This window comes from Leptonychotes weddellii, chromosome 9 (genome assembly GCF_054177405.1).
Source record: "Leptonychotes weddellii isolate Sample4059 chromosome 9, ASM5417740v2, whole genome shotgun sequence".
Classification (NCBI taxonomy): domain Eukaryota; kingdom Metazoa; phylum Chordata; class Mammalia; order Carnivora; family Phocidae; genus Leptonychotes; species Leptonychotes weddellii.
The window spans coordinates 126,175,178-126,191,330 of record NC_138377.1 but is presented as its reverse complement, the minus strand read 5'-3'; the positions used below and the strand labels follow the sequence as shown (position 1 = coordinate 126,191,330).

The window sequence follows — 16,153 nt, the reverse complement described above, 5'->3', positions numbered from 1 at the left end:
AGAAGACCTCTATGCCAGGAGCTCTGGGGTCTGCTGGGGGGCACTGTGGAGATGGCAGTGCTCCCTGGAGCGGTCGCCCCCCCCCCCCCGGGGCCCCTGTGGCTGGGAGGGCCAGGGCGACTGTGGTGGTCAGCACAACGCAGGGCTGCCTGTGGCCTTGTGGCCCACCCGTGTGCCCTCAGGAAGGGTGGTGAGACCAGGCAGTGCATGGGATTAATGTCTCTGGAGAAAGCACGATAGCTCTGTTCCGGTTTTGACCCCTTCACTTTTGTCCAGCCTTCTGTCTGGGCCCCAGCAAGGGCCAGCGGGACGTACCAGGGCCCACCCACCCTTGCCAGGGGGGCCCTCTCCACTGGTCAAATCTCAGGGCCAGGCAGGGCACCTGAGGCCAGAGCCCAGAGAGGGCAAGGAGCAGGGACCAGCTCAGCAGTGCGCACAGCAGGTCAGCAGCAGAGCTAGGCCCCAGAGCCAGGGCCCCTCCCAAGGACCTTCCAGTGCCGCTCCCCCTGGGCCCACCACACCTGCTGAGCTGCACCCCAAGTACTGACCAGATGGCGGCGAGGTAACCTGAGGAGCAGTGGTTCTTTGCAGCCTGGGGCCCAGCCCTCTGGCAGCCATGGCTCATAGAAAACCTCTGGGCAGGTCCCGCCCTGGCCCCCGCCCCCAGTGGACCCAGGGCACAGCTCTCCCACCCCCACACTGAGCCTGAGCGGGCAGCGCTGCCCCCGGCTCTCTTCCTACAGGTGTGAGGATGTGCTCTGACTCCCCTCTGCCCCAGTGAGCCTGTCTCCCCAGTACGGGGTGCCCCAGGGTGCTCGCCTGCACGTGACTTTATTGTGCCGTGGCTTCTCCGCCTTGGACAGACTCTGTGTGGTCTGCCTTAGTTACTTAGATGTTCTATGTTCTGTGACACATGACGGCACAGGAAAGTTCGAAAACAGAGCCAGTCAAGAGAAGAGAAAACACGAGCTGTAATGCAGCCCCTCGGAGATCATAACCATGACCCTTTCTGTGGATAGAACCTTGTGCCGTCTGTCAGACCAGTATTGTTCCTTCGTGGGTGTTTATCAAAAATTCGTAATGTGTTGCTTTATATTTTGCTTAAAATTGCTCTTCCTTAGGCAAACTGTAATAACAGGTGAGAAGAATGATTTCGCCACATCCTTAGTTCATGTAGTTGGACACGCAGGTGTTCACGCCACCCTTAGAGTTAGTGCTGCAGCGAGTGGAACCCACAGCTCTGGGACCATTTCTTTCTTTTTTTTTTTAAGATTTTATTTATTTATAGACAGAGAGAGATACAGCGAGAGAGGGAACACAAGCAGGGGGAGTGGGAGAGGGAGAAGCAGGCTTCCCGCCAAGCAGGGAGCCCGATGCGGGGCTTGATGTGGGGCTCGATCTCAGGACCCTGGGATTATGACCTGAGCCGAAGGCAGACGCTTAACGACTGAGCCACCCAGGCGCCCCTGGGATCATTTCTTTGGGATGCATTTCCAACAGGTTTCTGGATCAAAGGGATAGACATATTTAAGGCTTTTGATTTTTACTGCTGACGCCCCCCACGCCCGCGTCTGCACTGCCAGCCGCCCCATCACACTGGCTGTTGTATCATTGTCCTCTGTCCCCCGATTGTGCACTGACAGTCCCAGTCGGGCCACACGTGCTGTAAATAATGGAGCCCCCGTCGGTGGGGTCGCTCCCAGGTCCTGTGGGAACTGCTCCAGCGGCTCGTTGCCTTGGGCGGATCCAGCTTCTTCTTGCAGTGTTTTAATTTGTACATTTTGGCAACTACAGTTTGGATTACTGATTTAATTTAATCATTGTTACGCGCAAGCTAGGCCCAAATGTGGACCGCCAACCAGTGCGCGACTTCCAGAAGAATCCGTTCCTCCCGGTGATTTCCAGTGCTCTGTCACGGACCACCCTCCTTCACACGTGCGCCTGTCTGCGCCCCAAGGTGACCTCCTGTTCCTCCCAGCTGTTCCCAGCCCGAGGGGCAGACACCCCAGAGGCTCTGGCTTCAGGGCTGTCCCCACTCTCCTGCCTTTATTGTGCCACGAGGACTTCTGAGTCAGGTCGGCAAGTTCTCAAATGAACCTGTTGCAGGTTGCAGTGAAGGTTGCGTTCATTGGGCACAAAAGTGAAGCCGTGCTTGTCACCCCTGTGGGATTCCAATCAGGAAAATAGTGGCACTTACCCCACCCCCGAACGCTTCCTGTCCGTTTACACACTTGGAGTTTATTTCATACTTTGTTGTTCTGGGGCGTCTTGGTGGCGGATGCTGGCACATAGAAAACTATCTGGTGCAGAAGGGCTGCTGAGCCCTTTCTCATTCAGATGGTTTTTAAACTGCCTAAGCTTAGTTTTGGCAAACAGTTTGCCCCCTCCTTTCCAGCATTTCCCTACGCCGCCTGTTTCCCTCGCTGGCCACGGTGACCGGCACTCCCGGGCATCCCGCGTTTCTGGGGTCTCTGGTAGGTCCGTTTAAGTGTGGTGCTGGGTGTTGGTGTGGGATACAGCAGCCTTTTGTTTCCGTTCTACTAAAGATTTTAAGCTTTATGACTGATAAAAATTAATACTTTAAAAATGCTTATTTCTGTTAATAAATACTCCAAAAATGCAAGCAGTCGGGCAGTGGGTGAAGGAGGAAGTGGCAGCCAGCCCCTCTCCTCACTCCTGTCTGCCCCCACCTGCGGGCGCCATCCTTTGGGCACCATGGCGTGCATGCTTTTGGGGGGTTTTTCCTGTGTTCGTACAACCATCCAGTCATAAATGCAGCTACCGAGTTAATAAAAATATTTTTTTTACCTACTGATATGACGTTAGTCACAGATTCCCGAACATCCTCGTGTTCCTGGTGGAAATCCGGCGTGGTCTGAATGCGTTCGTCTTCGGTACTGTTGGACCTGAGGTACTCACGTTGTATGAGCTTCTGGCACCTGCGTGTGTAGGTGCCGTCGGTCCGTTTTGGATGCTGCCCGTTGGGTTCAGCTGGCAGGGTTCTTGCTGACTTTCTGAAACAAGAGGGCAGGCCCTTACCTGTCTGCCCCGTGCACTGGGGTCAGCCCTGTCCCAGGCCTGAGGGCGGGACTGACGGCCTCCGTGAACTCAGCGGGGCCCTGCGCCGGGAGGGGGTAGCAGGGGCGCAGTTCCTCGTTTGGAGTTTCTCCCACAGCGATTCAGACTTCCAAATTCTCTTCGAGTTTTCCTAAAAAGAAAAAAAAAATGGTCATGTCAGTTGGTCCTAGAGTCAGGGCAGAAGTTGGCCTCCCCACCCCGGGGACGCGCCAACCTGCCAGCCCTGCGCCCCTCTCCCCAGCCCCCCTGGCGGGTGCCCCTGACAGGCAGGCAGCTGAGGGCCGGCTCGCTTTCGTAGCACCACCCTCTTGGACCCCCACACGTGAGGACAGTAGGGGGGAAGGGAAGTTGACTCGCCCGTGGGTCAGCCCACCAGTGAGCGAGGTGCAGGCTCAGCCGCCGCCTGACTCGACCCCACGGCACCTTGGAGGGCTCGGGCGATGCCCAGGAGCACGCAGCATCAGGTCGGGGTGGGGGGCGCAGTGTAACAGTTGGAGGTTGAACACACCCGTCAAGTACACAACACCAGTTGCATGAACTGTGATTTGGAAGCCCGGTTCTGGTTCCATGTAAAGCAAGAGCAAAGGACGCCCTTGACTGCCCCCTGGTGGGGAGTCCGGCGTGGTCCCGTCACCCCGCGCTCTGTTCACCCGCTCCCACCCAGGCCACGGGCTTCCGCTTGTTTCCCCTCCAGCTCTGTGTTTCTAAGCCACGGAGCTTTCTTGTGATTTCAGGACGTTTACGGGAATCTGTGGCCGACGGCGTGCTCGCGGCACTTTGGCACTTTGCTCTGGGCCAGCTGTCCATGGGCTGGGAGGAGCCAAATGGTTGGAACCCGGAGAGTCTTGGGTTCGAGTCCCAGCCCCACCACTCACTGGCTGGTGTGCTGGGGCAGGCACTTAACCCTCGGAGCCTCAGTTTCCTCCCCTGAAACAGTGGAGAGGGTGACGCCTGCGTCTCGGGCGGTGTGGGGGTGACACCGAGTCGCCCACACGGGGGACTGACCCAGAGCGGGGCCCACAGTGAGCACTCAGTAGACGGGGCTGTTGTCACGTGTGTGAGCCAGGCACGTACCTCCCCGCTCCGCTGGAGAGGGCTGGGTGGCTGTGTTGACGGGCCTGCCACGGGGTCAGCCACTTGCAAGAAGACCAGGCTTTGGGGGAGCAGGGCAGGTGGGGCCCGGAGCGCTGGGTCCACTTTGATGCCGCCCCGACAGTCCTGGGCCTCACCTGGGGCCTCACCTTGGGCCGAGAGCCCGCCTCAGCCCCTGCTCCGTGCCCCTCCTAAGTTGAACTTGTCTGGGGCTGGGAGTTGGCGCTCTTGTCTGGGCTGTTAGGGGTGTGGTCCCAGGGACGCGGGCAGAGAGGCCTGGATAGCCGGGACGGCTGGGCGCCCAGAGAGGTGGGAGGGGCTGGGGACCGGGCCCAGGGTCCGGGGGCCGTTCACAGGGGCTTCCTGTGGGTGTGAGTGGGGGCGGGGGGACGGGGCAGCGGACGGCCCGGGCTTCGGCAGCCTTAGGCCTGGGCGGAGTGGTGAAGAGCTCCTGCTCTGGACTCCAGGCCTTCGCTCCCGCCACGGACCCCGATGGCTGTAGTTGGGTGGTCCTAGACAAATGGCTCCTAGCCTCCTCAGGCCCCGGTTTGCTGAGCTGTGTATCTGCGCCCCCATGGGGAGCATTAAATGAGGTGACATGCCTAGCACATAGAAGGCCCTTACAGGAGCCCAAAGGGGGACACAAAAGGTCTGGTTGCAGACCCCTGCGGGTGGGGGCCGGCCTGGTGGGGGTGGTGCGAAGGGCCAGGACACGACCTGCTTATCGGCACGGGGGTCCGGGCAGAAGCAGCCTCCCTCACAGGTCCCACACCCTGTGGGCAGAGCAAGGGCCCGTTGGGGGGGTGCTGTGTAGGAGGCCGGGGTGCAGGTGGGGCAGCATCGGCAGCTGGGGGCTCCGGGGCCGCACCCCCTCCAGCCCTTCCCCTCTGCCTCCCTCGCAGGCTCCACGCACGATTCTACGAGCTGGCCCCCAACCTCGTCCCCATGGACTACAGGAAGAGTCCCATCGTCCACGTGCCCATGAGCCTCATCATCCAGATGCCGGAGCTCCGGGTACGAGAGAGGCCGCTGCTGCCGGGCAGGTGGACTGGGGGGCTGGCAGCAGACGCCCCCAGACCCGGGTTGAGGCCGGCTCCACCCTCGGAGGCTCACTGAACCTGTCTGTGCCTGCTCGCTCCCCTGCGCTCTCTGAACATGTGAGCTGCGCCACGGGGGCTGCCTGAGGAGCTGTGCTCGCCCACTCGCCCCTTTGTGGAATGGCCAGTCGGCTCTGCGTGGCGGAACTTGTCTGCTTTTTTTTTTAAGATTTTATTTATTTACTTGAGAGGGAGAGAGCGAGTAAGGGGGAGGCGCAGAGGGAGAGGGACAAGCAGATGCTGAGCATGGAGCCCGGCGTGGGGCTCGATCCCACGACCCTGAGATCATGACCCGAGCCAAGTCCAAGAGTCCCACACTGAACCGACCGAGCCCCCCAGGCGCCCGCTTGTGTCTGCCTTTTCAGATGATTCTCTGTCTCCGCCTTGTCTGGCTTTTGCCTGTCACCTCAGGCCATCCCCACCAACCCTTCTCAGACCTGCCGATCTTGTCAGAATGCCGCTCGGGGTCAGCAGGTCTGGGTGGAGGGGGCCGAGATTGTTTTCCAGCTGATGCTGCTGGACCTCACAGCACATGTATGTTCGACAGGAAAGTTTCCCTTAATGAGTTCCTTGCCCACAATGCATCCAGTGCCCGCCAGGGGTAAGGAAGACCGGCGTTCGGGGCACAACCACATCCCGCTGTGGGACTTGGCCAGGAGCCTTTCGCCAGGCCTTGGATGTGTGACTCAGGGTCAGGGCACCACGTGGCGTCCTTTCGGGCCCATGTCCCGGCTTGACCTCCACCCCCAGGGACAGTGAGGCCCAGGCTTGGCCCTGGCACGTGCCCGCCAGCCTAGAGAAGGGCCTGAGCTGTGGCCTGGAGGTCGATGCAGGGGCATGGGGCCCTCTGGCAGTCGCCACGCTGGTGGTTTCTGAGCCTTCCTGGCTCGGCACGGAGTGGGGGTGGCCAAGTCCAGTTGGGGTGGGGTCTCTAGGAAGAGTGAGCCCTGAGAGACGTGGGACGAGAGGACGGAGTTGGGGGTGCAGCTCCCGGAGCAGGAGGCCCCGAGCGGGCTGATGATGGCCTGGGCTCTGACTGGCCCTCCGAGTCTTGCTGCTTGTCCCGGCCCCTTTCTCCAAGCCTTGGGGGCCCCACTTCTGCCTCCCCCGACCCTGGCCTGACCCGGCTTAGCCCAGGGCTGCCCGTGCGTCCCTCTGGGCAGCGGGGTGGCGCCCTGCCTGAGACGGGGCAGTGCCTGTGGTGAGTGCTCCTTGGCCCCGCCAGCTCTGCTCGTAACCGGGGAGCCCCACGCCCGGCCTCGCGCCCCCCAGCCGTCCCCTCCCCCACCCCCGCCCCCACCCCCAGCCAGGCAGGCCCAGCTCTCATTCCCGCTGCACGGGCGGCCGTGGGGGCTCAGATGGCTTAGCTCACTCGTCCGAGGCCTCTGTCCCGTGCTCTTGGTCACCCTGCACCCACACCACCGCTGTGGCTGTTTCCTGCAGGAGAACCCCTTCAAGGAAAGGATCGTGGAGGCTTTTTCTGAGGACGGCCAGGGGAACCTCACCTTCAACGACTTCGTGGACATGTTCTCCGTGCTGTGCGAGTCGGCTCCCCGGGAGCTCAAGGCAAACTATGCCTTCAAGATCTATGGTAGGGGCCTGGAAGGCACCTGTGGGGGTCCTGGGAGTGGGGGGGGGGTCTGTGGACACCACAGTGGGGGTGGGCGTGCCCCGTGGAGAGAGCAGCAAGGAGGTGCCAGGCTTCCCCGGGGTGAGTCACCAGCGCTGTGCGCCCAGGGAGGTTGCAGGTCAGGCTGCGAGGAGCCAGCCGAGGAGCTTGGACCGGGTGCCCCGGGCTCCGGGGGGGCAGGGCAGTTCCAGGTCTGGACGCGTGAGCCAGAGGCCGGGGGCTGGAGAGGGCGCCTGGGCCAGGCAGCAGGGCTCCCAGGGCCACGGTCACGCCGGCCCCAGAGGAGACAACTTCCCGCGGCTGGCCTGCCCTCCCATGGGGAGAGCCGGGCTGGTGCTAGCAGAAAAGCCACGCAGACCTGCTTGTCCCAGCACCTCTGACCAGCCGGTGGCCGCGGGCCTCTCCGGCTGTTTCACTCTGTAGCGGCCATGCCCCTTTCGGAGGCCTGGTCTGGGCGCACGCGGCACCCCCTTGTGCGTGAGCATCAGGGGTGGTGGCAGCGGGCCCACCGTCCACGAGCTGTGCCCCACTGCACCCATCACCCTCCAGCCTCGGACCCCTGGCATCGCGCGTGGGGCATCGCGCGGGGCAGGCTGTCGTCTGCAGCGAGGGGCGTGGGGGCAGGCGGGGACAGGTATGGGGGCACCCAGGCTCCCTGCTGCCCCAGCTGGGGAACAGCGGGAAAGGCGACTGGGACACGGGGTTTGGTGCTGGGGAGAGTCGCGGCCTGACTCGCAGCAAGGGTCACCCCCTTCCTGGGCCTCAGCTCCTTCCCATCCGAGGGGCCCAGGAATCCAGCCGGCCAGTCAGCCTGCACATCACAAAGCGTCCTGGCGCCCCTGCGGGGGTGGAGGTCGATCCCCCCCGGGCCAGTGCCTGCGGGTGCCTGCCAAGGGGCTGGCTCTGGGGTCCAGCCCCGACCGGGGGTGTCCCTTCGGGTCATGTGCCTCTGCAGGACCCTGTTTCTTCATCCGTGTATGAACTGGACCTACTGCTCGGCTTGTGTAGGCGCTGCCGCGAGGCAGACTGCTGCCGTTCGGCCGGCCGCCACGCTCTCCGTCACTCCCGCGCGTGTCGGGGTGTGGCCCGCCGTGGGGGCTCGGCGGTGGGGGGCGGGGGTCTGAAAGCCCCCCGAAGGTGGTGTTTGATCTGAAACTCGGAGGACGAATGGGCGTTTGCTGGCCCGACGGGTGGGAGGGACAGAGATCTGGGAGCTGAGCTGCAAGCGGTGGGCAGCGTGTCGCGTCACCGCCGCGAGCCGTGTGGCCGTGCTTTGGGCAGTGTGGTGCCTCCTGCCAAGTGGGACCAGGGCACGCAGCTGCTCTGTGCACGGAGACCGGCCTGGGCCTCCTTTGCGGGGCTTCCGAGTCTCCTGACCACCGCCGCGCCTGGCGCAGGGGCTGCGAGTGCAGTTGAGAGAACGTGGCCGTGGGGGGTGAGCGCTTAGTGGCAAACAGGCCTGGTCAGCGTCCTGGCTCCGCCTCCGAGCCGCCCTCTGACCTTGATTCAGTGGCTTGGCCCCCTGGGCCTGTTTCCTCCACTCCAGAGGGAACATAGGGCCCACCGCGGGCTGTGGCCAGGAGGGCCAGGTTTGGACCTGTGACCACCATGGGGTCTTACGGGGGTGAGTGTTGGCTCGTCGGATGTGCTGTTCATCCTGGGCCGGGGCACCGGGGGCGGGATGTCGGAGGGAGCCCTGGCCTGAGCACCCCCTGTCCCCGCCCGCAGACTTCAACACGGACAACTTCATCTGTAAGGAGGACCTGGAGCGCACGCTGGCACGGCTCACCAAGTCGGAGCTGGACGAGGACGAGGTGGTGCTCGTGTGTGAAAAGGTCATCGAGGAGGCCGACCTGGATGGCGACGGCAAACTGGGCTTCGCGGACTTTGAGGACATGATTGCCAAGGCCCCCGACTTCCTCAGGTGCAGCCCCGTGGCTGGGGCTGGGGTCCCCGGGGACAGCTGGGCCCACCGCCCGCCCTCCCCCCCAGAGGAGGTCAGCTGTGTCCTCCGCGTCCTCCTAGGGGACTGTGCCCTGGGCCGGGGGCCAGTGGGCTTTCTGCTGAGGGGCCCTTCTTCTCTTTCCAGCACCTTCCACATCCGGATATGAGGACACTGCCGAAGGCGTAGGGGCCCTGAGGCCAACCATCTGGGTCTGCTGTCTACACGAGTGTGACCTCTGAGCTGTCCAGAAAAGAGGCTGCGGCCTCTGGGGTTAGACCCACCAACATTTTCTTGGCCCTTTCAGCAAAAAATCCTTAACCAGGGAAGGCGGGTGTGGGGAGCAGGGCCCTTCCCAGGCCCCGCCACAGGCCCTCCATCTGTGCCGCCGAGCCCCCCAGACCGCAGTCCTCTCCCTGTCAGAAACAGCCCCACTGGGAGGGGAAGGCAGAGACCTCACGGGGCAGGGGATACGGACGTGTCCCAAGTGCTGGGCAGGCGTCCTGATGGCCCAGGGCAAAGCAAAAAGGGATAGAGGACAAGGTTTCACAAGCTATGCAGTCTTTCTCCAAAACCCACAGCTGGGCTGCCCCCCAGCCCCGCCTGGTCCCCTTCGCCCCCGACCCCCCAATGTGAAGCTGTGTGGACAGTGGGCCAAGGGCTCTGTCCCTGTCCCTGGCTCTGAGGCCTGGGCACCACACCCCCTGCCCCCCAAGATGTGGAATTCTCACTGGTGCGTGCTGTCCACACATTTGTGAATTCCCGGTAGTAAAGCACTTGGACGTCCCCGTGCTCTGTCTGCCGACATTAGGACGTGCTCAATGGTCCCTTGCTCTTGCTCCTTGAAATCCCATCACTAGTGGGTCACCTCTGGGTCACTTCTGGGTCAAGCGTCGCCTTCCTGTTTTGGGCACTAACGTTTATTTCGATGCTTATTTATTTATTTATTAATTTATTTATTTGAGAGAGAGAATGAGAGACAGAGAGCATGAGAGGGAGGAGGGTCCGAGGGAGAAGCAGACTCCCTGCCGAGCAGGGAGCCCGATGCGGGACTCGATCCCGGGACTCCGGGATCATGACCTGAGCCGAAGGCAGTCGCTTAACCGACTGAGCCACCCAGGCGCCCCTCGATGCTTATGCTTTTAAGAGGGAGACACATTGGCACCCCGAATCTCCAGGTGAGCCCCACAGGGGACGTTAGGTGAGAACCATGCCCGTTTCCCTCATGACAGTGGTGATTGTGGTGAGAATCTACGGAGCCCTAGGCCCGAGTCAGACACAGGGCTGCTTGCCCTGTTCTCAGTCCTACGAGGCCCCTGGGAGGCGGGCGCTCTCCCCCGCTCTTCAGGGGGGAGGCTGCCAGGGGAGATGCCCCCACAGGTGTGAGCCGGGCCAGGGGACATGGGCAGGAGGGGTGGGGGCCACGGCGCTCTCTCTGGGGACGGTCAGTCTGTTTTCCACCTCCAGTGACTGGAGGCCCAGGCGGGAGCCGCACACCAGCTGCTCCCCCATCCACAGGTGGGGACGTGCAGGGAAGAGGGGAAGTGGGACAAAGCAGGAAGGACCCTGGGGGACGGGAATCCAGGGAGAGCGGACACGTGAGTGCCCGTGTCCAGAGCTGCTGTGTGGGCCTCATGGGAGCGGTCTGAGAGCCGCCCCTCGGGGCCAAGACTGGCGGAGGCAGAGGGCAGGGGAGAGTGACCTGGTCATACAGCGATGGGCAGTCCGTGCCCACCGGCTGGCCCCAGAAACAAACAGGAGTGCGTCCCAGGCGGACCCCAGGCAGCCAGGCTTGGGGTGTGTGCTCAGGCGCTGACCGTGACCTCAGGCGGCTCGCTCCTCTGTGGGCCTTGGTCTCCCCGTCTGCAGCGCAGAGGGGCTGGATGAGGGCCTGGCCAGCCTGCGTGGCAAGGCTGTGATAAGGCAGGGGGCAGAGAAGGGCCAAGGGGCCTGCTCCTGGGAGCCCAGCGCCTCCGGGCAGGAACTCTTGCCTCAGAGGCCTCTGCCCCCCGCGGCTGGGAGGGCCGCCCAGTCGGGAGATGGCTCAGGTCTCAGCCCGCCCTAGCCCAGCGTCAGCCATGTGCTCCGTAGGTGACCAGGGAGCCCAGGCCTCAGAAGTTCGTCTTGGGGATGGGGGTGCTGACCCTGCCTGTGGTCAGTCCCCCGCCCCTCCAGCCCTGACCCCCACCCCCCCGGGGGAGAGTGAGGGGCACTGGGGAAGCAGGGGTGCCTTCATGAGGGGCACAGCCGGGTCCCAGGAAGCCCACCGGTGAGCTGCTGGGAGGAAGCCCGGTGCTCAGGACTTGTGCTTCTTGTCAGTGAAGAAGATCCTCCGGAACTTGTCAGGCTGCAAAGAGGGAGGACATACTGGAGCCTGGAGGCTCTGGACAGAGAGAGGCCCAGCATTGGTTGGAGGCTGGGGCCCATGCCCAGGAAAGGCCAGCTTGGAATATTGCTGGTTGTTCACGAGCCTCACGGTGCCAGAAGTTCCATGTCCAGGCCCCCCCCCCCGACCCCGTTCTGAATGAAGGACCTGACTCTTTTGAGAAGGCTAACGGGAGGAGGCCAAAGGGGTAGAGAAGCAAGCCCCAGCCCCTCCTTCCCTCACTGGAGGGCCCCAGGGTCCCCTAACTCCCAGAGCTCTCTGGTGCAGCAGGGCCCTAGGCGGGTGGGAGTGGGCTGGTCCCTGGCGGTGTCGGACCAGAGAGGATGTGGGGCTTTGCAGCCGGGGCATATGGCTTCGGGGTTCTGCAAGGGCCTGCCTTCGGGCGGGGCCTCTGGTCCCAGGAGAGTCAGGACCTCAGTGGCTGCACCACACCGGGTAAACGCCCCATCCCGGGATGTGCGGGAAGGCCTTTCAGCTGGGAACTTGGGTTTCACTGCCCAGACCTCGAGAGGGTCTGCATGTGCCGAGATCCGAGGCCATCCCCATGGAGAACGGACCCTCCCTGCTCACTGGCTCAGGGTACAGGCAGAGTGTGCTGGGGCTGAGGGTGCCTGGGCCCCGTGGGAGCCCCTGACCACCTCCCTCCGCCCTCCTGACCTCCACTTCTCCTGTCCTCCCTCCTATCAGAGACCCCCCGAAATGGCAGCTCTGTTCAGTGTCTCTGGGCGGTGTCCTGAGCATGGGAGCATGTCTAGTGTTGCCCTTTGGGCAGACTCTTAGAGATGAAGAAAGGGAGGTCCTGGTCAGTTGCTAAATGAGAATACGGGATGCCCAGTGAAATCTGAATTTCAGATAAATGAGGAGTAATCGCAGTATTTGGGACATACTCTTGGGGAGAGTTGTTGCCAGGGAAACTGGGGGGTGGCTGCGCCATGACAAGGGCCAGGGCAAGTCCGGCCTGGAGCCAGGGTCCCTTGTCCACCTCTCACAGTGGCCAGGAGAGGGCAGGAAAACCTGGTCTGCAGAGAAAGGCCTCAGAAGGGCCTAGAAGCCCCCACCTTACATCCAAGCTGAGCAACAGCCTCTCCCACCACCTCCAAGCATATGTTACTTCTGGAAAATTCTGGGCCCCTCGGGACAGCAGCAGTGACCTGGCCTGCTTGTGCATGAGGGCCACTGATCCCTCCTACCAGCGGCCACCCCCGCCCACTGTGGAGCCCACCTTGTGTGTCCGTCCAGTCTCCTTGCTCCTGGCAGCTGGGGTTTGTTCATAGGTGTTCCTGGGCTCGGGGAGCTCCGGGGCCCCTGAGAGCCTCTCATAGCTGTAGTCTGTGGGTCCTGGCGGCTTGCTAGATGGAGGACTGGTCCCAGGACCCGAGGGCCTGGCTGGGCCCCCCCGGCACACTGGGACCTGCGCATAGGCACTGTCTTCTTGGTCTGGCACGTCCCTGGGCTCTGATGGGGGACCTGCTGTCTGCAGGAACTCAAAAGTGTCTGCAGAGCTGCCCTGGGAGCAGGGCTGAGCCCTGTGGCTCAGCTTCAGAGACTCCTGGCTCCAGGGGGCAGCCGAGGATCCCAGGGCCTCAGAAGCAGGGGGCAGGAGGTGGCCCCAGGGCATGGGAGGCACCGTAGGACCCTGCTCGGGGCTCACCCCAGAGAGGGCAGGCCCTGGGCCATCAGGCCTGTTCTGGCCTCCAGCCGAGAGTGTCCTCTGCGGCTCCTTGCCTGGGGAGCTGGGCTGGCTGTCAGCTGGGGCTGGCCCGGGCCTGCCGGATGCCTCTGCGCCCAGGCCCAGCCGTGCCTGGTTCACCTTCCTCAGGTCTGAGTAGATGCTGTTGCTGGAGCTTCCAAAGGACTCGTTCGGAGGGGAGGCACTCCTCTCAGGGAGGGGAGGCACCCTGACGGGGACCTGGGGAGACAGAGGCAGAACCTCCGGAAGGCCCCCCCATCGCTAAGATGCTCTCAGGTAAACACAGGCTCTCGGCACGCCGCGGCCCCGTCGTGGCTCCGTTTACCTCACTGTCGCATGTGAGGGTCCCCACCAGGCCCCACGCTCCCCGAGTCTAGTCTGTCCTTGGCATTTGAGGCCAGCGGGCACCACCCAAGCTCATCCTGCTCTGTCCTCCCTCCAGAGAGGTCCACTGGCCCCTCAGGGCCCCCCGAGCCCACCCGCTCACGGCCCCCCTTCAGAATAGGCCATCACCCCGAGGCTGTCATTTCTGTATTATTCCCTAAACATCTGCTGGGCATGAGCTGCGTGCCAGACACTGTCCTGCATGGCAAGGACTCGATGGGCTGCAAGGCCAACTCTGGACGTCTCCCTTCTAACCTGGGACCTGGGCAACAGACCAGTCTGCTGCATGGGTTCATGTGCCTACAGACCCACGATAGTGTGTCCCAAGATGGTGAATGGTCCGGTGGTGATCGGTACCATGAAGAGGAGCAAAGCAGGGCAACAGGACAGACAGAATGACAGGTGGGGAGGGGTCTTTCCTGCAGCCTTGGTGGCCCTTCTGGAGAGATGACACGCAAGCAGAGAAAGGAGTACAAGCCGCTAGCTGGTAGGAAGAGCATTGCAGCAAAGACACAGCAAGTGCAAAGGCCCTGGGGTGGGAGCAAGGTTGGTGTGTTCTGGGAAGATGCCAGTGAGGCTGGAGAAGAGTGAGCAGAGGGGAGGTAGCAGGGCCCTTGGTGAGGCCCCCCGTGGACCCTGGGGAAGGCCTCAGGTTGTTTCTAAACGTGAGGAGAGGCCTTGGCCTGCTGTGATCTACTGTATAGGAGGAAAATCTGAGCCCCTCCCAGGAGGTGCCGTGGACGGAAAATATCAACTCACAGGCCCCACCTCCCCCCCCCCATAGTTTAGAGCAATTTCAGGCATTTCTTACCCGTTTTCTCATTCAAGCCTCAGAGGAACCGTAGGAATGGTAAACTGAGGCACACAGCTGGAAAGGCCCAGCAGGGGCTAGAGCACACCCAGCTGGCCAGACGCAGGCCCTGGGGTGGGTGAGCCCGCACCTTTTTGGGCCTGGTGCTCCCACCCCGCAGCCTGGCGCGGCCCCGACCCGAGGGGCCCAGAATGCTGCTCACCGCCTCCTCAGAGAAGCTGCAGGAACTCGCATCCAGACTCTTCTTGGTGTGAAGGAAGGGGACCTGCGGCTTCAGGCAGGGCCAGGGGCTGGTAGCCTTGTCTGGGGCCACCAGGAGCGATGCTGAGGCAGGTGGATTTTCCAGGCCCAGACTGGTGTGCTGGAGGCCCAGGGAGATGGCATCATATAGATCGTTGTCCTCCAGCTGGGGGCGGGGGGTGGGTGCACAGCGGGTGAGTGGTCATGCACCCCACTCTGGCCTCCATGGCCTGCCAGTGATGGCCAGCCAGGGACCCACACACGCCCCCCAGGTCCCCGACCCCAGGGAAGGGCCCACACACGCCCCGCCAGGTCCCCGACCCCAGGGAAGGGCCCACACACGCCCCCCCAGGTCCCCGACCCCAGGGAAGAACCGACACATGCTGCCTCAGTCTCCCCTCTTCAAATAGGGACCATGACCCCGCACAGAGTGCCCGGATGGCGGTCATGTGCCGGAGCGGCCTCGGCCCCCTGCCCCACCCCCGCACACGGGAGAACAGGGGTGCCTACCCGAGGGCAGGCAGCAGACAGGATCTCCCCAAAGGGCTCAAACTGCACCTCCTGGTAATGACGCACGAGGTCAGCCAGGGTGCTGTGGCTGCAGGTGTCTCCCGAGACCAGGTAGCGCCGGTCCCGCTGCTGGTTGATGACAAAGTGCCGACAGCGGTCACTGCCCCTGCAACACGCCGGTGTGGCCGTGGGCGGTCCTGCGCGCCCGCCCGCGCAGCCCTGCCCCGGGTGTTCCTCTGTTACGGGGCCTGAAGCTCCCGAGCCCAGCCCGGCACAGCCCAGCCTCCTGCGGGTCGGGAGCCGGGGAGTGGCTTTCAAGTCACCCGCCCCCAGCCCCAGGGAAGTCCCTAGGCCTGCCCCAGTGGGGCGAGGGAGGCACCCAGCGGCCGCCAAATTCGGAGGGGCACCACAAACTCGGCAACGAAAATAACCAGCAGGGCAGTATTTTAGAAAATCAAAATCAATTACCCAAACGTCCATGATGAACAAAATACCAACATCTCAAACCAAAAGGAGGTCCAACCCTGCACTCACTCGGCGCCCCTCGGCCCGCCCTAAACGCCTGGAGTTCCAGCCCCGCCCACAGCCCGCGGGTAAACCCCTGCCCTCCCGGGGTCCTGTCCTCCTCGACCGACCAACAACCTTTCTGCAGCGAAGCGCCCGCGGCCCGAGTGTGCGTGTGCGCAGGGACGGGTCCCGCAGAGGCGCCCTCCGGGGAGCCACCCCCAGGCGAAGCAGGGCGCGTTTGCCGCGCCGGAGACTCCCGCCTGCCCCCGTGTGGCTGTGGACGTCACGAGATGGAATCACAGTTTCCGTGTCTGGCTTCCCCCAGCGCAGCTTTGACGCTGATTCGTGTCTGCGCACGGTGAGCTCCCGACCCCGATGGGTAGAATCCACTGAAGGAAGACATCCACGATTCGCCCTCTTTGTTGCTGGACGTTTAGGTCCTTTCCAGATCTGGGCTGCTAGAAATAAAGCTGCCGTGGACATCCCGGTGCGCGTTTGCGGCGCCCGGCCGTGCGCATCTCTGTTGGGAGCACCAGGAGTAGCACTGGGGCTCGGGGTTTGCCTGTTTAGCTCGGAGGATTCTGGCGAATCGTTTTCTGAAATCGTTGTGAGGCAGGAGCCTTCCAGGTGTCCCCACATCCGACCAACTCCTCGGTATCCTCTGTCTTCCCATTCTCGCCACGCGTTGCGGGTTGCATTTGTATTTCCCCGATTACTAATGCTGCTGAACACCAAAACATTGTTGCCCTTTGGTCAGACCCTTTTATGAAGTGGCTGTTCGAGTCT

At 62.9% G+C, this 16,153-nt stretch overlaps 2 protein-coding genes across 10 annotated transcripts in view; one reads left to right on the top strand and one right to left on the bottom strand.

Annotated features, from left to right (window-relative positions):
* The window catches only part of CIB2 (calcium and integrin binding family member 2), a 17,235-nt gene extending 7,604 nt beyond the window's left edge, over positions 1 to 9,631 (top strand). For 2 of the 6 annotated variants that reach the window (XM_006750159.3, XM_031021432.2), the window contains 4 exons: positions 5,073 to 5,184; positions 6,711 to 6,858; positions 8,626 to 8,821; positions 8,987 to 9,631. In XM_006750159.3, coding sequence (XP_006750222.1) covers positions 5,073 to 5,184; positions 6,711 to 6,858; positions 8,626 to 8,821; positions 8,987 to 9,008 — 478 coding nt within the window. In that variant the 3' untranslated portion in view covers positions 9,009 to 9,631. Of the gene's footprint in view, positions 1 to 2,395; positions 2,475 to 2,826; positions 2,912 to 5,072; positions 5,214 to 6,710; positions 6,859 to 8,625; positions 8,822 to 8,986 lie in introns of those variants that run through there. The other 4 variants (XM_031021430.2, XM_081831820.1, XM_081831821.1 and 1 more) reach the window with 4 other exon arrangements.
* Positions 9,632 to 9,966: 335 nt separating this feature from the next.
* On the bottom strand, positions 9,967 to 15,587 carry SH2D7 (SH2 domain containing 7). Of its 4 annotated transcripts, none has more exons than XM_081831813.1 (5): positions 14,861 to 15,587; positions 14,313 to 14,516; positions 12,448 to 13,134; positions 11,107 to 11,186; positions 9,967 to 10,739 (listed from the first exon to the last, which is right to left on the bottom strand). In XM_081831813.1, the coding sequence occupies exons 1-4, from the start codon at positions 15,338 to 15,340 to the stop codon at positions 11,136 to 11,138; spliced, it is 1,422 nt and encodes a 473-aa protein (XP_081687939.1). In that variant the 5' UTR covers positions 15,341 to 15,587; the 3' UTR covers positions 9,967 to 10,739; positions 11,107 to 11,135. The 4 variants fall into 4 exon arrangements, with proteins under 4 accessions (XP_081687939.1, XP_081687940.1, XP_081687942.1 ...); XM_081831814.1 differs by having other exon boundaries at positions 9,967 to 10,702; XM_081831816.1 differs by having other exon boundaries at positions 9,967 to 11,186; positions 14,861 to 15,026; positions 15,329 to 15,587.
* Between the last annotated feature and the right edge of the window lie 566 nt (positions 15,588 to 16,153).

Coding starts and splice junctions, on each gene's coding strand:
- SH2D7 (XM_081831812.1), bottom strand. CDS start 15,340: ATGGACGTTTGGGTAATTGATTTTGATTTTCTAAAATACTGCCCTGCT. Junction 14,517..14,860: donor TGTCTGCTGCCTGCCCTCGG/GTAGGCACCCCT, acceptor CCCCGCCCCCAG/CTGGAGGACAACGATCTATA. Junction 11,187..12,447: donor AGACTGGACGGACACACAAG/GTGGGCTCCACA, acceptor CCCTCTTTGCAG/CCTGACAAGTTCCGGAGGAT.